We start from the raw sequence: 22,628 nt of genomic DNA on the forward strand, positions 1-22,628 counted from the left end.
AGGTCAATAACCTGTTTGCATTCATGCCCAAAAGGTGGGAGCCACAACTCATACTTCACAAACAGATGCAGCTTTGGTTAAAAACAAAACTTATGTTCTGAGTTAATAATGCCTTTTTATGAAGCCCCCAACTATACAAATAGATCGCCAAGAAATAGAAATAGGAATTAGGAGCTAGACTTTAGTATGTCAAAGGTTAGAGGCCAGGTTCCTAAGCAGCAGTCAGAATGACAGTTCCCCTAGTTTTGTTTTGGAAACTCAATTTACAGTAAGTGTCAGTTTCATATGTGCCTTCAATAATTGCACACTTAATTTTAAACCTTAAATTGAAGCAATCTATAATATAGTGTAAGTGAGTTGGCTAGTCAAAAGAGTCATTTTGTTCCTTATTGCAAAATGGGCATCATTTGACATATAACCACAACTGCTTTTTTTCCAAAAGAACAATGAATTTCCCAATGATGTCTATGCTATGGGAACTATGATAGTTGGGGCCACAATGGAGGTAAAAATGAAATTATCATTAACTTAAGATCTACTTGTAACAGCTTGCTGCAGTTCCAAAAGAAGATTAATTGTTATCATAAATGCAACTCATCGATATCTCCCAAAAATCTGGTTTTTAAGAATATCATGGAAAGGTGAGAGTCCTTGGTAACTGCTATGATACAGTCTATTCTAAGGAAAAGACAAAGAAGGGCATGAATTTTTAGTCTAAGTAATCAAAGAAAATATCATTCTTCTGCACATTTCTGTAGTCATTTCATTTGTCAGGAACAAATATGATTTTGCTCTTTATCATTATTTTCTTTTTTCTAACTGTTGGCTCTGTCCAAAAAAATGTTTTTTAAATGTTTGCAAACTAGCTATATTTTTAGTTTTAGCCTGTATCTATCTCAACTTCAGTCAGTAGGTTTTGCTGTATCTAATAACTAAACAGTTTCTAAATTCTTTTTAAGCTTTAAGGATGGTTCAATTTGTTTCTTTGAATTACAGGTGTACAAACAAGCTATGGTGAATCTTTTGCCTACTCCAGCCAAGTCACACTACACATTCAACTTAAGAGACTTCTCTAGGGTCATCCGTGGGGTTCTTCTTATCAAAAAAGATGCCCTAGCAGATAAGAAGACATTAAGCAGGTATAAATATAAATGAACATTATAACTGGAAAGTGTGCTAATTAGAATAGGAGTGAGCTGTGATGCCATATCAAGGCTAGAACCAGGTACTATTATTTTGCAGTGTAACAGAATAGACTTTTAAGGATTCATTCACATTTGTTAAGCTAAGCTTGGTAGTTTGTGTATGGGTTAGTGCATGTCATTAAGAGTTTTGCTTAGAAGCATGACTAGCATTTTCCAAGGTTCTACAGATCCCTTTCACCAGAGACACCAGGCACACAATACCCTTAAACCCCCACTGAGCTATAGCTGTTGCATTTGTATGGTCATTACTTTTATTTTGTGATGCAAGAGTGATCTATGAAAGGAGGTTCCAAGCAGTGTTCAGCTTTTCATCGCTTTTAGGTTTAGTTTAGTTTAAATACATTGAATAGTGCTCAGTTTTAGAATCATTTCTAATTAGAAAAAACTGTTTTCAAAATGAAAGGGAAACCTTGCAATTCCTTCTCTGGGGATGTTAGAGACAAGACCCTTTTTGAATGGTCCTTTCAGAGCAACAAAGTCAGATCAACTCCCACCAAAAAGTAACCATATAGAATCACTAAAACAATTTGCCTATTAAAGATAGATAGCTTAGAAAACAACTTTCAAATCAACTGTTGTTGTCTAACGGTCCAATTAATGTTTAATTTTTTATCAATTTTCATTTTTCTTTTACTCCAAAAAATTAAGTTCCAGCAAAAGAATATTATTTACTTTTTAAAAAAAATTTGTCTATGAGGAAAGAACATGAAAGTGAGGAAGATAAATTGGAAACCTCTTCAGTGCGCTTATCCTCCATACTGTTCCCCAGACATCTATGTAACTGACGAGGAGAATTTGTTCAAGAAGGACAAGCTTTTGAAGCTGGTCATCATTTTCTTATGTGGACTGTTGTACTGAATCTGATGATATTTTGTTTTCTTTACTAATTTGTGCAAATCAATGGAAATTTACTACTTTCAGGAGTAAGTTCTTTAGGGTGTTCTGAATCACTTACTGCTTCCAGCAATTCTACTTTTATTAAAACCTGGCTCTAGAAACTGTGAAAATCAATAAAAAAAAATCACCTTTTTGATTTGCTATTTGCACCCCAAATGAAAAATAAGATATTTTTATGTTGATTTCCCCTGCCTCTGTGGCACCTGAAATGAGTGCCAATTTCATTTCAGACAAGGTGGAGTATTTTTAAATTTCTTTTGGATGCTGCTCAGGTCAATTTCATTAGATAATGTTTTATTTCACTTATTGCAATAAGGCAAAATAGGAAATTCAGTGAGGTTCTCTTCCTTTTGCTGCTTTTTGTGAAAGTAATTGCACTTTCTCTGGGGCTTGATTGACACCTGACAAAGTGAAGTGTATGTTTCAGAGTCAGTGAACAGCTGACAAGTTTCTTGTGTTGTTTCTCTGATATTTATAGACAAAAAATGTTTTCTTTTAGCTAAAATATGTGGACCGAAAAAAGGAGGATGAATTCTATTTGATGTTCCTGGTATATTTTCTGTTTCAGATTGTGGGTCCACGAGGTGTACCGTGTGTTCTATGACCGTCTGGTTGATGATAATGATAGGGCTTGGTTACACAGGTGTGGTCCTGTTTCACTATCGGTTACATTCCTGTTGCTGTTTGGATGTCATAATGATGTTATATTATGTTCATTATATTATCTTGCAGTTTGCTCAAAACAGTTACCAAGGAACATTTGAAGGATGATTTTGACTCATTATTTAAACACTTGTCATCTGATCAGAAAACGGTAACTGTGCCTCAACAGTCCTTTATCTGCACGAGGAATTTGATTTATTACTTAATTTTCAAACAGGAAACTTTCTTGGTTAATTTGTGTGACAATTCACATAGGTAGCTATTTTTATGTTTTTTTTAGGCATCTGAAGACGACTTGAGAAGCTTGATGTTCTGTGATTTTCTCGATCCTGATGTGGTAAGCTGGAGAGAAGACTATTAAATTACTCTCTAGCAGAATCGAGTAGACTCCAATTGAATTTAAATTAAAATTTGCATTCGAACTTACTAGTTTATGCGGTAATTAGATTTCTGAATTGGGCATTGTGTACTACAAATAAATTTAAAATGGTATGCATTTTACACCCCAAAAGATAGGTGAGGATCGTATGTATCAAGAGGTGAACTCCATTGACGAACTTTATAAGATTGTGGAGCAGTGTCTTGAGGAGTACAACCAGACACACAAGACACAGATGAACTTGGTCATCTTCAGGTCAGCCATGATTTAGTCTTTATTGCATTCGTAAACATTTGGACTTTGTCGACAGCCAAAGTCAACTTTGGCGAGACATCTGAACAGCTTAAGAATTAGTCGTATTTGTGTAGTTAACTTGGTGTAGATTGCAAAAATGCAATGCGAGGTTCTCATTATATCGTGACCAATGTACTTACCTTGTTATAGAAAGAGATGATTTTGCGTCATGTCACAGCTGGGAACAGAGATATAAAATCTCAGCCCAATGAGGAATTGCACTTCACACCTTCACTTTCTGTACTCCAATACTAAAAACTAAGCTGCAGTCATTTCCACGGCGAAACATATCATTTCTAGGTTCTTGCAAAGGTGATCAGCTCACCAAGATGGTAGCTTCAGGAGAAAAGTAGGTTACAGTTCCATATCAGTTTTCCTAATTGTTTTTTATTGGTGGTGGTAGATATGTACTGGAGCACTTGGTGCGCATCAGTCGTATCTTGAAACAGCCAGGAGGAAATGCTCTACTTGTCGGAGTTGGAGGTAGTGGAAGACAGTCTCTGTCCCGTTTGGCAGCAGCCATTTCTGACTTTTACGTCTTTCAACCAGAGATCTCCAAAAGCTATGGTCTTCCTGAATGGCGCGAAGACATCAAGGTTAGTGATGCATAAGACTTCTAAGTAAAACTCCAAGAGCTTTTTATGAGGCTGATTTTCATTAAAGATAGAATGGGAGTCATGATTGTGATAGGAAGCTGAGAGTGATATGATTTGCTGAAGATCAAAGCGACAGAATCACAAGCTGGATGCCAATGCCACTTATGACCCCAAAACTCATGGTCTGGTGAAAACTGTATCCTTGAAGCCATAATGAGCTTGAGGGTCTAGTTGGCTTTGCGACTGGTAATTTTTTCATTTATTTATTTGTTTATTTATTTTTTTAATGTTTTTTACTTCTGCTTGCAACACTATCAATACAGTTTTATTGGATAACAAGCTTCCAAGTTCTACACAGAATTGTTTGAAAATGTGAACCCTCCGACTCCAACTCTATCAAGCTAAAAATTTCATTTACCCCACGAATGACTTCAAGTTTTGATCTTCATCCATTTTCGTGGCTAGTGACAACCAGGCTTTTGTCCTATCTCCTGTCAATGCACAGTTTGTATTTTTATTTCCTTGTATCTTTAGACGCTGCTTAAAAGTGCAGGATGTCAAATGAAGCCAACAGTGTTTTTGTTGACAGACACTCAAATAAAGGAAGAGTCTTTCTTGGAGGATGTGGACAGCTTGCTTAACACTGGTGAAGTTCCAAATTTGTTTGCAGTTGATGAGAAAGCTGAGATCAATGAGGTAACTGCAGTTTCTTTTCTACAAGTGAAAATAGTATAAACATCTTTGTCATTTCGAGTGGACGTCAGTGACACATAAACATAAATCCGTGACTCAGTTCAGTGTGTACTTATTTCAAATTTATGATAAGAGGGGATGGAGTACGTATTTGAGGAAGTGGGGGGGGGGGGGAGGGGCGGTGCTTATTTTCCTTAAATTGTGGCCCAATTCATTTACAATGGCTATTTGAGAACTACCAAATGAACTGTAAATAAATTGTAAGAGTGGATCGTAAAATTTTTTGATGTTGTAACAAATAAACTACCTACTAATCGAATTCGAGGTCCTTAATACAGCTTGCAGAAATAGATAGGAAGGCGTTCAATTCAAGGTTCAACAATAGATTTTATTCGAAGTTTCGCAGTAAGTGAAGAACTGGTGTTAGCTTATGTTTTTTTTTTTTTACAATATACAATACAATATTTATTTGCCATATACGACATTTACACATGGAAAAAAAAATGAAGAAAATTGATGACAGAAAATAAATGGCGAGAAAACCTGAAAGAAACCACGAGGCTTATAACAAGTCAGGCTTTCTCACTTAAAATAACTAATCTTATATTAGAATTACAATATGGACTTATGGTAATTAACTTTGACCGCGCACACGTACACACACACACACACACACACACACACACACACATATTAAGTAAGTTAGTTAAGAATTACTGCCTTACAGAAGCTAATACTTAGAGAGAAGAAATTCCTTAAGCTTTCTTTTAAAAGAAGCGGAGGAGGGAGAACTAGTTATGTCAGAATTTAACGAATTATAAAAGTTTGGACCTTGAAAGTAAATTGAAAACTTCCTGGTGTTCGTTCTGCACAGTGGCAAACGGAAGGACTGAGCATTCCTAGTATTATAATTGTGGATTTGACTATTCAGTAAAAAAAAGTTATTGAATTTGGAAGGGAGTGTAGAGTTCTCGAATGAAAACATAAAAGTACCTAATTGAAACGAATGGATATCATGAAATTTTAAGAGTTTAAGTTCCTTTAAAATAGGGCCAGTATGGGCAATGTATGTAGAATTGCTTACTATTCTTAACGCACGTTTCTGTAAGGTTACAATTCTTTGAAGGTTTGACTTATAGGTACCAGCCCAAGCTAAATTGCAATAATACAGATATGGAAGGATCATAGAATTGTATAAAGTACGAAGGGAGTGAGTAGAGAGAAAAAACCTAGATTTATGAATAATACCTATAGATTTGGATAATTTATTTGCTGTTAAGGATATATGCGATTTCCAGGTCAAATTGTCATCTAATAAAACACCCAAAAACATGGTCTCAGAAACACGAAGAATGGGCTGCTCATTTATGAAAACTTGAAATTCAAAGGATTGCTTCTTTTGCCAAGGCTTGAATACCATAAAATTAGTCTTGGCTAAATTCAAGGAGAGCCGGTTTGCTGCAAACCAGGTTGACAATTTGTTTAATTCTCTATTTAATGTGTTAATTAGGTAAACAGGGTCATTATGGGAGATAAATAAGTTTGTATCATCAGCAAACAAGATTGCATCAAGCAGGGAAGCATTGTTCAAATCATTAACATACAGGATAAAAAATAAGGGACCAAGAATAGAACCTTGAGGCACCCCACAGGGAATCCCCTGTGGGGCAGATCTAACGTTATTAAATTCGACAAATTGTGTCCTCTCAGAAAGATAACTTTTGACCCATTCTAGTGCCAGACCACGGATCCCATAATGATTGAGTTTGTCAAAAAGAATGTCGTGATTTACCGTATCGAATGCTTTCGAAAGATCTAGGAATACTCCAATGGCATGTTCTTTTCTATCAAATGCAGAAGAAATTTTGTCACACAAATCGATAAGCGCAAGGCTAGGAGAGCGATTTTTTCTAAAGCCATATTGATTATCACATAAGACATCGGAGTCATTCAGATAATTCATAATACGGTTGTAAATTATTCGTTCCAAAAACTTTGAAAAGCACGGTAGAACAGAAATAGGTCTGTAGTTGCTGAAGAGAGCTTTGTCACCTGATTTAAAAATAGGTATGACACGAGCAATTTTCAAATCATCCGGAACGATACCATGAGTAATGGAGAGATTTACAATGTGTGTTAATGGAGAGGAAACGCTGCATATAGATCGCTTCATGATAGACATAGGGATATTGTCATACCCAGCCGATTTTCCCGCCGGAAACGTAAATGCGATATCTATAATCTCCTCCTGAGTTGCTAAATTTAGGAACATTGACTGAGGGAAATGACCAGGAAGAAAATTCTTATACGAGGTCGTAGATTGAATTCGTTTAGCGAGGTTTGGTCCAATATTGCTGAAGTAATGACAAAATCGATTTGCAATCTCCATTGGGTCAGAAATATCTTGATCATCAACCTTAAACACAGAGTTGGGTTTAGGTCTCAATTTCTTGCTGTTTAGTACCTCATTTAGCAGACGCCAAGTGGCTCTTATATTGGATTTTGACTCGTTTAGCCTCTTATCATAATATAAACGTTTCGCGATTCGTAGGGAGTGATTCAGTTTGTTCTTATATGTTTTATATTTCGCTTCGTTCCAGAGAGAGGGGTTTGAAATATACTGCTTGTATAGTTTGGTTTTCTGCTTGACAGATTTAAGTAAGCCCTGGGATATCCACGGTTTCCTAAAGTGAAGGCGACGCTTCAGTTTCTTCAAAGGAAAATGTGTTTCGTAAGCTTTAGTGTATCGCTCAAGAAATTTGCTGTAGCAGATTTTAGGATCATTATACCCGTCTATATTGAGCCAATCAATACAATCTAATTCCTCTAGGAAGTTGGAAATGTTTAGCTCGCTTTTGTCACGGACAAATATGTTCTCTTGGTGTTCGCGGGTACACTTATGATCGAAGCAAATGGAAAAGATAGGCAGATGGTCCGAAATATCCGTTATTAATAGTCCAGACTTCAAATAACTGTGCTCGACATGGTTAGAAAAAATGTTGTCAATCAGAGTTGCAGTGTGAGAAGTAATTCGGGAAGGTAACGTGATTAACGGAAAAAACAGGTGAGAATACAGGCTATCTAGGAATTCCCCGGTGGCGTTGTGGTTTTGATTTTTTAGCAGATTCAAATTAAAATCTCCCATTATATAGCATATCTTGTTGTCCCGAGATATTTTCCCTAATATTTCGTTCATTCTGGTCACGAAATCATTTACATTTTGATTTGGAGGGCGATAAATTATACCAACAATGATATTTTTCTCATGGGGTCGAATGATCTCAATGAACAATGCTTCCATCACCTCAGCTTCATCAGCATAAATATCGGTGCGAATTCTAAAATCAAGATTGTCTGATACATACAAGCCAACACCTCCACCCGATTTAACAGGGCGATTTTTGTAAACAAAGTTATAACCATCAATTTCGACTCCAACTGGTGAATCCATTAACCAGGTTTCAGTTATCCCAACAACGGAGAATTTTATATCTAGAGAGGTTAGAAGGGTCGATAGTTCATCAACCTTTTTTTGAAGGCTTCGAATATTTAAATGGAACAATGAAAGATGATTCGATTGTTCACGACTAATCATGATTTCTTTTTGAAGAGTATCGTTAAATTTATCTTCTACATAATAAGAACACCCGCCGTCAATATTAAAATGTATGTCAGGGTCTAGATCATCCGAACGAATTAAGAACCGCTCAAAATCGGAACTCAAAGGATTGATAAATAAGTTAGATAGTCTCTCGGGATCGAAATGAACAGGTCCATTTCTGAATTCATAAATCACCGCAGCAAAGTCACTGTCATCTAAGTGACTAAACGGTAAATTGGTAAGCGACATTATCGTTATTTAGTAAATAAACTTAGCTGGGCTCTGCACTACGTCTTTCCTTTATAACAAGTCTGTCCAACACGAAGTATGCCGTCTTCCCGGCTCTCTTTGCCGCATTCAGCTCATCAACCTGCCTTTTCCGCTTTTCGATGGTCTCATTTGCGAGATCTTCATTCACAAATATACCAGATGGTTTTATCCTTCGGGCGGCTCTAAGAATATCATCCTTCTGCCTCCAGTCGCGCAGACGACACACAATGGTTCTTGGGCGTGTGTTGATACCATCAGCAGCACCTGATCTTGGTCTTGCTCCGGTGCGATGCGCTCGCTCGATCATCGGCTCAAAGCTCAGGTTTAGTTTCTCCTGTAGTACTTCCTTCACCTTTGTTTCAGTATTCAGCCAGGTCTCGTGTAACACTCAGTGCAAGTTTTCTTTTACGTGCAAGTGATAAAGAACTGTAATTTACCCTTTCCCATTTTGGTCATGGGGATTTCTGCTTTAAAAAAAATCATTCTGTAAGGATTGCCCGCAAACAGTCTTGTTAAGGCCTTGCATGTACATATGAAATTTATATGTAATTCTGTTTTTAAAGTAAATCTCCCCTGGTCTGTCTGTATTCTGTCCTTCTTTTTCTTTAGAGTGTTCGCCCAGCAGCCCAAGCCAAAGCTGACGATAAGAATGCTGAATTTTCGCCTTTGGCATTGTTCAATTTCTTTGTGAATTGTTGTAAAGGAAACCTTCACATTTTGCTATGCATGAGTCCTATTGGTGATGCATTCAGAAACCGGCTCAGGCAGTTCCCAGCTCTGATCAATTGCTGCACTATTGACTGGTTTCAGGTGATCTCTTACTTGAGCATGTTTATATGTTTTATGTTTACATTGTATCATTCTTGGGCTTGTGTTTCATTTTAAAATCATTTGTTGCCCACAGTTTGAAGTGCCACCAGGATGAGAAGAGCCGTTCTTGCTCTATCTCGATTGTAATATTACTTTTTGCAATTGTTGCCATTACAATACTTCAACTGAATATAATGTCAAATTTGATATTGTGTTAATACAGTGACACTCATTATCACCACCACTGCGCTGTAAGTAGTTAGCTTATTGGAAAGCTCGGATGACATGTATGAGACTACTTGATGGAAAATTACTTTCTTATCTCTGCACATATAATACCGTACATATCATCACAATTATTTATTTGTATTTTTATCTATTTATTTACTTGTTCATTTATTGTAGCCATGGCCTGAAGATGCTTTGGAAATGGTAGCTAATAAGTTCCTTCAAGATGTGGAAATGACCGATAATGAACGTAAAGAAGTTGTTCCAATCTGCCAGTATTTCCATACAAGTGCTCGACATTTGTCTGAAAGGTAATTTTTGTGTATGTTAAGTTGCTGTTCTTGTTGTTTTGTTTTATTTGCATAACAGTGGTTTATGCGCAGTGAATCATGATTCAACAGGTATGTAGAGCTAAGATTGAGTTCAGCTACTACGCTATCTTTGAGTTTAGTCCTATTTGTGATGTTCACAAATTCCAGCACTGATGTGACCTCCTGACTTCTCCATCTATGGTTGGGGTTTGTAGTCTACGTTAACGTTGCATACAAATAGGCTCTTGTACACGGTGGAAAACTGATTTGATGTAGATCCACTTGTGATATGCTTGTGTTTTTTTGAAGTTTTGTTCATCAAATCGATGAAATTTAAACCTTGCTAAACACTTCGGTCTTTGATTCTATTTCGTTAGTTGGAAGTTTGATTGCCACGCTGTTTTATTACTATCACGTTACAAAAACTAAAATCTATCCGCAGGTATCTTGATAAACTTGGCCGGCATAACTACGTGACACCCACCTCATATCTGGAGTTGATATCTTCACTAAAAACTCTCTTGGGAAAGAAGCAAGATGAGGTGTGTGTTTTAGCTGAGTATTTAGGTATTAATCATTGACCAATCATAGTTAACAATTATTCCATCAGGGCGCGTTGGATGTGGGAATGGAATAGTTATTTAATTATATTTCATTAAATCCTCAACGTTTGGATAAATCCAACGCTTTTTTTTAGCTATGCAACAGTTGGTGCAATGCATTTCCATTTTAGGGAACTCGGAAGATGAGTTGATGACCGGAGTTGAGTGAACGAATCAGAACACCAAAAATGCAATATTCGGAGTTGGAAATTTAATAACAATAGTTAGATATAAATCAAGCTTTTGATCTATTTGACCACAACATCACGCTCAGGTTTGCACTGAGTTCCAAATATACCCAAAGCTAGGCGTAGGAGGACCAGGCACATATTACCTTTAAATAGCAAATTATTCTTAACGGGGAAAGACTAAAAGGTTATTTGTAGAAAAGAGGATGTTTTGACAGAACTATTGTTCATATGAAATTAATAGCATGTCTACTACTGTAGCATGTCTACCGTCTTTATCAAATCTGATTATCTCGTTTGTTACAGGTCATGCGAAACAAACACCGCTATGAAGTTGGTCTAGAAAAACTGGCTTTTGCAGCATCCCAGGTAGGTTGTATGCTATAGTTGGCCGAGTTTGGAAGTAAGGGGGGTAAGTTTTTAAAGAAACTGTGGTACTGCATCGGTGGGAGTGTATGATAGGGAAATTTAGTATTATCAACTGAGTTGGTAACGTAAAGTGGCCACTTGAAAGAGTTTTAAAGCTAAGGAAGTAGTTTTGCAGACTTGTGCACTAAAACCTGTCTTGTCTTACTTGTATAGGTGGCAGACATGCAGAAAGAGCTGGAGGAATTACAGCCCCAGCTTGTTGAGACAGCCAAAGAAAACAGTAAAATGATGATAGTAAGCATTTGTTCTTTACTTCCAAAAGCGTTTTTTTGAAAGTGGCTGACAGCGGTTACATCTTAATGCTTAGATTAATGGCAATTATTGGTGTCAAAGATGTGCTATCCAATCAAAAAACATCACGGTATTCTCCTCTAATTACACTGAACAATATTTTCAGGTAGAATTTTCTGCCTCATGCCTAAGATTTCCAAAATGCTCAGGATAGAATTAGGGCGTGATTTAATGGAAAATAATTATAGTTGAGATATGTTTTGAAATCCAGCTCTTGCATTGACCAATGTGTTAATTACAATTTGCGAACTCTCAACAACCCACCGTCTATTGAAAGAAAAGTGTGATTTTTCTGTCACCCTGTACATTGGATTAATGCTTCAGTCACACTCGTTTAGTGACACTACGCGTTAAAATTAAGGTAAGCATTTTAATCATTGGAACAAATGATATGTGTTTCAAGTGGATATTGCTTTCTAATGTGCCTTATATTCGGGCCGGTTTTGTTTTTGAGTAGATGTTCATTTGATTAGGCCCTCGTTGTTGTGTAGTCGTTTGTTTTCTAGACAATTACAATTATCACTATCTTGGAGGTGATCATTTTTGCTACCACTATCGTGTTAATTTGACCAGCACCTGTTATACTATCAAACTAAAATTGCAAGGGTTCCTGGTTGAACATTCTTGAACAAATCAGAAGCGGAAAAATTTCAATCACAGTTCCCCTTTTCTAATCACAGCATTAGCTATAACTTCTCTGCGCTTAATAAGTTTTACTGGTAATGCTATGTAACCGCACGTGTTCACATTAAGTTACTTGTCCTCAACAGGTAATTGAAAAAGAATCAGCTGAGGTTGAGGCTCGTAGTGAACTTGTGAGGAAAGATGAAGCAGTTGCGAATCAGAAGGCATCAGAGTCACAGGCCTTGAAAGAAGAGTGTGAGAGTGACCTCGCGGAAGCTATCCCTGCCTTGGAGGCGGCCTTAGCCGCTCTAAATACTCTCAAGGTATGTGCCTTTATCTCTATTTTAAAGCAGTTGCATGGGTGCCTGAATGCCTTACTGTAGATCTCTCACTTTGTATTTTTCTTCCTTCAAAGATTTATTATTACGTAAAGTCATGACAAAATATTTATTGGCAATAAAGGACAATTTTAAAGCACATTAAAGCGCTAAAACTTTTTGTCGCTTTAGTCGGCGACACACCAGGCGACTTTATACGCCGATCGCGGCAAATTTGATCGCCGGCGAAAATTGGTAGCGATTATTTTCGCCGTTCGCGACAATGTGGCACTTCAGCCTTGATCTCAGGTTCCATCGGGTGACGTTTAAAAATTGCGCGAATCAATGTAACCAAATAAAACGTCGACAGCGAAGCAAAAAAATTGCTGGCTGCTGCCGTAGTTTTGCAACTACAGCGCTCCAGGAAGTATTCTGAAAAGTGGGACATTAAAGCCAATATAGTCGAAGGCATGGATTTATTGAAACGCAGAGTCCTTCTTGAGACGATTACTGTTGTTGCTCGACGTTACATCAAATAAGCATGGCTTTTCTGACTACAGTGTGATCAAATTGACTTTTTATTCTCCGGTACAAAAACAATTTTCGATGCCTTTCGCCTTTTTGAAAAGTCATGTGATAATATCGCCCAACTTGAGTGGTTAATTGTACGGGCAATTCGCAATGGAAAGGGGAGAAAATCGCAGGAACGGGCAGACTTGGCGAATTCCTGCAAATTTAATCGCCGATATCTGACATGCCCGATATGCAATAAACGATTCAAAATATGATTAAAACCGGTGACACATCTAGCGATTTTATACGCTGATCACAGCGATTGGCGTTTAAAATCGCTAGATGTGTTACCGGTTTTAATCATATTTTGAATCTTTTACTGCAGCCATTTTGTTGCGTTGCTTTCCATCGGTATTTTTACGAATAAACTTGCCGCCTGAAGCTTTATGCCACCGCACTTTGTGTGTGTTTCTTAAAAATTTCCTTGTAATGAAAAATAGATATATATCTGTTGGCCAAGCTTAGTTTCCTTTATGAAAACATCGTTCCTTGTATGACTGGATATGCATGAGTAATTTGATGAAATTCTGAAACATGGCTCTTGGTGAGAGAAAAGACTTCTGCTTTTTGTTCCTCTAACAGTTTTACATTGAACTTTATCAGAGAGATTTTTCAGTTTTTGTGGTAAAACATACTAAGCCACTTTTTCTTTTAAAGTTGTTTCATAAGAAAGAGTACAATGGTATGTTAACACTTTCCTGAACGTAATAATCTCGAAACTCGACTTGACCAAAAGTGGTTTGTGTTTGACCTTGTAGACACCTGAATCATTAGGTCGGCGGGTTAAATCAAAATTTCGTTTTTCTTGAGTTGGAAACTCTTTTCGTATTTCTTTTCACTTTGAGGGGCTACCTGTATAAAAAAAATAGAAATAATTAAGGTTTAATATTTGAGTTTAAAACTAACTTCTCTTTCTTGAGGAGAAATATCTTCTTTTTCAAGTTTCCTCAAACTTAAGGTCCTCAAGACTTTCCCTTGAAAGTGATTTGTTTCAGGTTTCTAGGAGTGGTGGAAGCTGGGTATATTTGAAGAAGGCAACACAATTTAAATATCGTTACTTTTTTTTTTTTACAGCCAGCAGACATAACAATCGTGAAGTCCATGGCCAATCCTCCTGCTGGAGTCAAGCTTGTCATGTCAGCAGTCTGTGTCATGCGTGATATCAAACCTGAGAAAATTAATGATCCGGCAGGAACTGGAAAGAAGATTCTTGACTATTGGGGCCCATCAAAGAAGTTGTTAGGAGACATGAACTTTCTTAACAATCTTAAAGAATATGATAAAGATAACATTGCTGTGAGTAACTATTACCTGTTTTTGTAGGGAAAGTTTTTATAGAGACTTCACCCGTTTCTTCACCATTGAATAGTTTGTAGTAAGTTGACGCTTAACACTTTTAGTTTTTTACGGTGTTAGTGTTTTTTATGTCCCTCGGGAGTAAATATATCTTATAAGACGTTTGGAGTGTAGTATCGCTGAGTATTTTTACCCGTTATCTGTCTGTTTCTGTTCATTTATCATAAGGCGGGAAAAAGCAAAGTGGATAGAAAAGCGTAGCGCGCGCAGCCGAATTGTTAAACAAGTGTTTTTTACAGTACATAATAACGAACTGTCCAAATGACCGTACAATATCGCAGGATATTTGTAATCTATTCGCGCGTTATTTGTACTCTACCTTGTGCAGTTGGATAATAATTGTTGATATTGGAATATTCACCGCTAGTCATTCCTTTACTTAACGTATCTACCTTATGTGACCCTCTACACACTAAAAACTTTCAGTGCTTTTAATTGTAATTTGTTCTGATAGCTTAAAGCTGTATAAATGTCAACAGACATTATTTACTCTAGTCTTCCATTTCAGTTTCATAGAAGGCCATTCGGGAAATCATTTTTTTTAAAATTTTAGAATGCTGTTAAATTCATTTTAGGCCATTTAAGGTTAGTCTTGTATTTTAGCTTATTGCAAATAAGTTCAGCTTGTCGCAAGTTTCGGCGTAATAGCTTAATTGGAATAAATCCCCCTGTAATACAGGATGAAAAGTATGCTTTAGTAAATTGAAACTTACTGTTTGATCACTACATCTCAATTTTCACCCATTTGCTGACGCGCCTATGTTTTACTTTATTTCATTTTGGCCTCCAGGTGCACATCATGAGTAAGATCAGAAAAGAGTACATTCCTAACCCAGACTTCGATCCACAAAAAGTGCGCACAGCCTCTTCCGCGGCAGAAGGGTTATGTAAGTGGGTTCAAGCTATGGAAATATATGACAGAGTTGCTAAGGTAAGTCTCTTTAATAGACTATTTTTATGCGGGCCCGGTTGAGAAGGGAGGGGGAAGGGACCTTCAAAAAAATTGTCAGCGATATTTAGCGGAGGGATGAGAAGAGACTTACATTGTACCTGACTGAAGTTAATCTTTGCGACAAGTGAACAAACCTAGCAACTTGAAATTCGCTTGCAACAGGATTTAAAATGAGTAGCCAGTATAGTAAAAGGAGATCTAAAAATTAATACCCACCTGGAAATCTAAAGCCAGACGCCTCACAGTTGCCAGAAATTAGAAAATTATGTTTAGGTATCTGATAGGCCGAAATTAAAACTTGGAATCAGCTCCTTTGAACTCACGTTGTGTTTGCAAACCAAAGTTCACCGGAAATGTTGTACATTTTCCTTGTTTTCATTTCACCTATAATTAAACAGTCAGAGATGGATGGGTTCTTTGAAAATAATTGAAAAAAAAATTGATGTAAAATTAGTTCTCTTTAACTGCTAAATATACATATATATATTTATTGTTTTTTTAGAGGGCACGGTAACGAATCTTGCAATCTGATTGGTTCTTTACCCGGTCAGTATTTTCCTATCTCTGCCCACGGGCCACGGTAACGCTTTCGTGAGTCGCCGAGTACATCCCAACTTTCGTTGTCATTTTTCATAAATATACCTCGTTTTCCGGCTGGGCAGTATTTTTAAGCAAACACGTCGGTCACTACCTCAAGCCGATAAATAACCTATGAATCCTCTCTTTTCTCTCTATCAAATCACTTTGGTTGACAGAAAAATATTGGTTTCAGAATGAATTTGTATAAACAATAGTGTCATTACGTTGGTTGACAAGCGGCCTAAAAACCGTCTGCAATTCATTTTAATCGTTCACAAAAAGTACCCAGAAAGTTGAAACGTGAGGTATTTGGTTACAGTTAAACTGAACGATGGAACTTTCATTCATTTAATATCTGAATTTTCTCGAGCAATTTGTTCATAGTGAAAGAGCGAGCGAAGTTTTAATTTAAGTTCTACAACAAATATACGCTCCTGGTGAGTCTTTCCAATTCCGTTCAATTTGGACATTTGTACCTTAAATTGCACAACAGAAATTGAAGGAATTTTTTGATAAAAGGCCGCAATATATTCCCTTGGGTCTCGTCGGAGTGTGCCGTTCGAATTTAGTTTTTGTGAAGGAAAGATCAGAGTTAAACACGCCATTACAGCAAACAAACGAGCAAACTCTCACAACTTCAAAATAAAAAAATTGAATTTACTCACAATTACTTTCCTCGCCGTTTACTTAATGAACAGAGGTAAATCTTCGTACATGAACAAATGGTCGATGAGAGTGAATAATACTTTCCGTTAGATCATTGACTGATTTTGAAGAAAACATTGTCGTGACAGTCCTTGCCAAACTAGTTCTGTTGGTTTTCAAATGTTCCTACGCTTTTTTTTTTCTTGCGCGCTCTCTAATTGACAGGTGTCAGATTGTGACAGATACTTGTAAAAATAATATTTCAAAGTTTGTTTGGAAGCCTTTTAAATCACCTTTATCGTTACGGAAATGAAAATGTTTCGCTGAGGCATCTCTCTTAAATTTGCATCACCTCTATTTTAACTACTATTTACTCACTCAAAAATTTTTCAGCTTATGGAAGATCTTGCCGTATTTACGGCCATAAATCATTCGGGTTCTTTCGGAAAGAATTTCGTCAAGTTTAAAAACAATAAATATGTTATTTACCGGCTAAGGGTCGGTCCGTATGGTGAAAAACTGTGACCTCGGTCTTGAAAATGCTGCCCTCGGCCTACGGCCTCGGGCAGTATTTTCAAGACCTCGATCACAGTTTTTCACCATACGGACCTCCCAGCCGGCAAATAACATATATATATATGTATACTTTTTTTTTTCTTTTAGGTAGTGGCGCCTAAGAAAGCTAATCTAGCCGAAGCAGAAGCATCCCTTGCAGAAACTATGAAAATTTTGAATGCTAAACGTGAAGAACTGGCTGAAGTGGAAGCTAAACTGGCCAATTTGAAGCTTACATTTGCAGAGATGACAGACAAGAAACAACAACTGGAGTTTCAGGTTTGTAAGGATGTTTACTTCTGTAATTACTAAATGTTAGAGAAAGATGTTTTTCGTCTTGTCACGAGCGTATGACAAAGAAAAAATTCTGAGTCCCCATGAGGAATCGAACCTCTGAACCGTTCGGACCGGAGGTCTGAGGTTCGATTCCTCATGGGGACTCAGAATTTTTTCTTTGCCCCACGCTCGTGACCAGACCAACAACATCTTTTTCTATTTCTTTATCGAGCTCAAAACATACTATCTCTCTTATTCTATTTGCTAAATATTGCTTTAAATATCTCTTGATGTCGATTTTACTTTTACCATGCTAGTCATTGTTTTAAAAGTTCCAAAAGAAACTGTAAACTTTTTTTTGAATGCGATTCACCCTGGTTGTGCGATATCATCTGTGCTACTAAGTAGTTTTTTGATGAGACAGTATAGAATTCTTTCAAGAAATGGTCTGAAGTCAGGAGCAACAACTGATCTTGTAATGTGTTCCCATCAACAGTCCTTTTCAGTACCACTCCCTCACGGACGATCAGACCACGCAATCAATTACGAAGATGTTACCATGTGCATACGCTATGTGTGACTTAAGGATTTTGCTTATTTGTAGGTCGATTTGTGTGGTAAGAAACTAGAAAGAGCAGAAAAGCTTATTGGTGGACTCGGTGGTGAGAAAGATCGCTGGTCAGCAGCTGCAGCTTCTCTTCAGGATGTGTATGATAATCTGACAGGAGATGTCCTCATCTCCTCGGGAGTCATAGCTTACTTAGGAGCCTTTACAGCTGGCTTCAGAAAAGAGTGCACTCAAGAGTGGACCAAGATTTGTAAGGTACTTATCAACGTTCAGTTATTGATTGGAAAATGTTTAGAGAAGAATTAGTTAGAAACAAGAGGGAGGGGAATGGCTGTGGCAATGGAGTGTTAAAACTTAGTGTTACCTGGGTGTTCACTGTCACGACCTGCATAAATGGTTATGTGCCTTTTGTTTACGCTTGTTTTTTCCTTTTTCGTCATTCAGTCCAAGAACATACCTTGTTCAGATGACTTTTCGCTCAGTAAAACATTGGGTCAGGCCATTAAAATCAGGGCATGGAATATAGCAGGTCTACCGACAGATTCTTTCTCCATTGATAACGGAGTCATTGTGGATAACACAAGGAGATGGTATGTTACCTTTCAGTTACAGTTTACAATGTATCTAAAGAAATATCTTTCAACCTGTCGTCTTCCTGCTTGGTGCTGCTGGCTAGATCCTTGTCTTTGTTCTGATAGTGTATGCAGGACGCATGCCACATTATAAATCTCGTAATGGCCTGGCTTACCGCAGTCTCTGTAGCTCAGTGGCAGAACATCGGAGCACGAATTCCGAAGACCTGAGGTTGAATTCCTCATGGGGACTTAGAATTTTTGCTTTTTTCCACGCACGAGACAAGAAGAAAAACATCCTTCTTTACCTCACTACCGTGCTTAAAATTTACCATATTTCTTTTTCTATTACGGTGGTGTTTGGAGCATAGAGTAGTAAGTAAGCCTTTATACGGGCCCAAGTGGCCCATGGGGCAGGGGCTTAATTCCGGTTTTCTTAGCATGAAGCGGTTAGGAGTATTGCTATTCCCCCCTGGATGGGCTGGTAGTCCATCACAAGGTTACCCCCAGCACATTTGTTGGTACCCATTTGTACACCTGGGTGAAGAGAGCACTGTGAGAGTAAAGTGTCTTGCCTAAGAACACAACACAATGACCCCGACCAGGGCTCGATCTGGAGTCAAGCGCACCAACCATGAGGCCACCGCGCCTCCACTGTTTGGAGCATACATGGATCTAATTCTGCAACAAACTAGCCTGCTTCTCTTTTGCACACAAGACTAACTGCACATAGAAAAATAATCATATCTGGGAATGAATATCATGCAGGAATTTGTTTGCGCTGGGAGAGTGAATGAACTACCTTCTTGCTGAGTTAAAACTTGAAGCGAGTAAAGCTGAAGATACAGTTCGCCGATGAGAAAAAACAATGGCTTTGTTATTGTCTATTATTGCAGGCCGTTGATGATTGACCCACAAGGGCAAGCAAACAAATGGATCAAAAACTCTGAGAAAGATAACCAACTTTCAGTAAGTAATTTCCATATTGGGTGCTGATGAGTAAACCATCACATTGGCACTTCCTGAATCATATGTGGAAATTTCATTTACAACAGTTAAATTTTGCACGAAAGGTTTTTCTTGTGTTTTTGAGGTTTTTTTTAATGTAAAAAAATCACTCTATGTTAGCATGTAGAATGGTATGTAGCTCGCACCTATCAGATCGCCGCATTTGGGTATGTATCTTGCGTCGATCAGATTGCTGCATTTGGGTATGCAAATCGCACCAATCAGATTGCCGCATTAGGGTATGTATCTCGCACCAATCATATCACAGCATTTTTATATCTTTCACAAATCACAGCATTTTTATATCTTTCACCAATCATAGCGTTGAAGGTATGTAATTTGCACCGACCATATCAAAGCTTCCTTGCGAATGATGTCATGGAATCAGGGGGCTGTGCTGAAAGAATAACATAAACCATAAAATTCGGGCTAATTTTGATAAGTGTAATGGTTTGTGACCGTCGTAAGAGCCCCCCTCGATAAAGATCGAGGTTTAACGGGATATGAAAGGTTTGCGTTTAACCTTTTTGCATCATTTTAAGCTAAAACGTATTTTTTCCGCTCCGTTACTCGCAACTCACACGCCAAACAACTTGCATTCCTTCACGCACCATGAAAACAACGTCCAAAGTCCAATCAGAACATACACAATCATCGCACTACATGAACATTAGGTAATTTTTCACGTGCTTGAATTGTATTCTACCAATCAAATTCCATTTTACCAAATTAGACTTCGCTCCATCACGTGATATTTCCTTGTAAACAACCTGCATTTAATCACGTATTCTGCCATCGTTGTCCAACTCTGAAAAAAATTCACATGACACTAAATGCAACTGACAGTAAAATTTCCACGCAATTCTCCCGCGTTTTGACCTTTTCTACGAATAAAATTGGCTTTTAGCTACATTGAACTTAATCTAATCCCGTGTTAATTCCTTGTAATCAACCTGCATTTATCAAGTATTTCACACACGGAGGGCAAAGTCCAGATAGGCAACAACCAATCGAGGAGTCCTCTTTGAAATATTATCCTTTTCTCTTGTTCAATGTATCTTCACTTATTCGAGATCGCAATATATCTTTGGTTAGGGTCTTTTGGACAGCCAGAAAATATGATGCTATTAAAACTTTAGGATTCCCTGTACTTTCAAAGTGTTTAAAATGGTGAAGAAGGCTGTGAAGAACAAAACTGGATTGAAAATTCTCCAAACATCAGTATTCTTTCCTTTCTGTACGTTGTTTAGGAACTTGAAGTTCCCACCGATGTTCCTTGAATTACAAATGCGTTTCATAAGCTTTAGAGATAATAAGTGACTTGATGCCATTTGTGATGCCTTAATTTTACTTTAGTACAGCCCATTAGAACCTTTTTTTGTTGAATTGGTCACATCCCTGTCTATCTCATTTTCTTAATGTCCTATTATTAATGTCCTATTTGTCTTCGTCCATACCATTTCCGCTGGGGCTCAGTTTTGTCTTAAAATCAGGTCATTACATTTCAGCACTCTTTGGCGTATGTTAGTAAATAGGAAATACTGTAGATGTATGCAATTAATCATTCTTGCATTGCCCATGGTAGAGGTCAGCATTTATTCTACATGTAATTACACAAAAGGTCTTCTTATAGTTATTTACACTTGAAATTTACTTTCAAACATTTTCCAGGTGATCAAATTAACTGATGCTGACTACATTCGTACTCTTGAGAACAGCATCCAGTTTGGAAACCCCGTTCTCCTTGAGAATGTAGGCGAGGAACTCGACCCATCTCTAGAACCTCTGCTGCTAAAGCAGACGTTTAAACAAGGTATGAACCAAGTCTTCTTACATTATTATTGAAGAAGGGTGCTTAACAGTTTTTGGGCAACAATTGCCGCCCCGGTTGTTTGTCAACAAAAAATAATCCAATCGACATCGTGTTTCTTAACTTTCTTCGACTGGCATTATACACAATTAGCACTTGCATGACCAGGGACATAAGTCTCAAAGTCTTTGAGAATTCAAACATGAACCCTTAATGTGCATGCAATTTGCAGCTTTAGAGACTTCCTTTATAATGGTATTCGTGTCAGAAGTCTGGTGGATGAGTAAATTTACAAGCAACTTGCAAATTAGAGAGAGAAAAAAGCATTTCCTCAGGGAAGTATCGTGGACCTGATGAAATCGTGAGACTAGCTTTGTTATGAACGAACTTAATTTGATGGTATAATACTTAGCGATCAAATCCTTTTATTGTAGGTGGTGTAAAGTGCTTACGTTTGGGTGAAAGCGTGATTGAGTATTCCGATGACTTTCGGTTCTATGTCACAACCAAGCTGCGGAATCCTCACTATTTACCTGAACTATCCACGAAGGTCACATTGCTTAACTTCATGATCACTCCTGAGGGCCTGGAAGACCAACTGTTGGGAATTGTTGTCGCCAAAGAAAGGTTTATGTTTCATAGATATATTATAAATTCCTTGTATATAAACGTAACCTTTCACTCATCGACTTTGCCTTTTTTTAGACCTGACCTTGAAGAGGAAAGACAGGCATTAATACTGCAGAGTGCTGCAAACAAAAAACAGCTCAAGGAGATTGAAGACAAGATTCTAGAAACACTTTCCTCTTCTGAAGGAAACATCTTGGAGGACGAGACAGCCATTCAGATATTAGACTCATCTAAGGTAAGCCCATACATTATCTGTGCACTGCATAATATTAAAAAATTATCACTACTTGTTAAGGTTATTCCCTAGTATTGCAAAGGGCACTCTGTTTAGTGTGTAATAGCCCTTGCAGATGTTTAAGATAAATAATTCCAATAGGACCGAGTGGAGTTCGTCTGTGATCGTACGAGTGATAAACAAAATCGGATGACTGCGAAACGGGAGTCCGTTTTGACAATCACGAGTATGATTACAAACCGAGTTGGATCATAAACATTATAATTTCCGAAAAAACAAATACATGTAGGGAGAATATCTCCGGTAAAGACAAAGTATAAAGTGAAAAACTCGCCAATTCACCATCTGTTGAGGATAAGTAGCTGTTGCTATGGTTATTGTGATTAATTCTGTCATTGGTGGATTTAACTGATGCCATAAGACAAATCTGAAATTGTTCCTTTTGATTATTACAGTACACATACTATTATT

General features: G+C 37.5%; 1 protein-coding gene across 2 annotated transcripts in view; it reads left to right on the plus strand.

Moving 5' to 3' along the window:
• The window catches only part of LOC113680394 (dynein axonemal heavy chain 12), an 82,307-nt gene that overhangs the window by 48,088 nt on the left and 11,591 nt on the right, over window positions 1-22,628 (plus strand). For both annotated transcript variants that reach the window (XM_089192042.1, XM_089192043.1), the window contains exons 47-69: window positions 443-505; window positions 997-1,139; window positions 2,671-2,745; window positions 2,835-2,916; window positions 3,046-3,102; window positions 3,278-3,399; window positions 3,842-4,034; window positions 4,569-4,730; window positions 9,208-9,408; window positions 9,814-9,947; window positions 10,390-10,489; window positions 11,044-11,106; window positions 11,320-11,400; window positions 12,228-12,404; window positions 14,046-14,267; window positions 15,118-15,258; window positions 17,167-17,337; window positions 17,939-18,157; window positions 18,347-18,492; window positions 19,371-19,443; window positions 21,154-21,295; window positions 21,727-21,919; window positions 21,998-22,157. In XM_089192042.1, coding sequence (XP_089048168.1) covers window positions 443-505; window positions 997-1,139; window positions 2,671-2,745; window positions 2,835-2,916; window positions 3,046-3,102; window positions 3,278-3,399; window positions 3,842-4,034; window positions 4,569-4,730; window positions 9,208-9,408; window positions 9,814-9,947; window positions 10,390-10,489; window positions 11,044-11,106; window positions 11,320-11,400; window positions 12,228-12,404; window positions 14,046-14,267; window positions 15,118-15,258; window positions 17,167-17,337; window positions 17,939-18,157; window positions 18,347-18,492; window positions 19,371-19,443; window positions 21,154-21,295; window positions 21,727-21,919; window positions 21,998-22,157 — 3,120 coding nt within the window. The remainder of the gene's footprint in view (window positions 1-442; window positions 506-996; window positions 1,140-2,670; window positions 2,746-2,834; window positions 2,917-3,045; window positions 3,103-3,277; window positions 3,400-3,841; window positions 4,035-4,568; window positions 4,731-9,207; window positions 9,409-9,813; window positions 9,948-10,389; window positions 10,490-11,043; window positions 11,107-11,319; window positions 11,401-12,227; window positions 12,405-14,045; window positions 14,268-15,117; window positions 15,259-17,166; window positions 17,338-17,938; window positions 18,158-18,346; window positions 18,493-19,370; window positions 19,444-21,153; window positions 21,296-21,726; window positions 21,920-21,997; window positions 22,158-22,628) is intronic.

Source organism: Pocillopora damicornis, chromosome 13, assembly GCF_964200805.1.
Source record: "Pocillopora damicornis chromosome 13, jaPocDami1.2, whole genome shotgun sequence".
In the NCBI taxonomy this organism is placed as follows: domain Eukaryota; kingdom Metazoa; phylum Cnidaria; class Anthozoa; order Scleractinia; family Pocilloporidae; genus Pocillopora; species Pocillopora damicornis.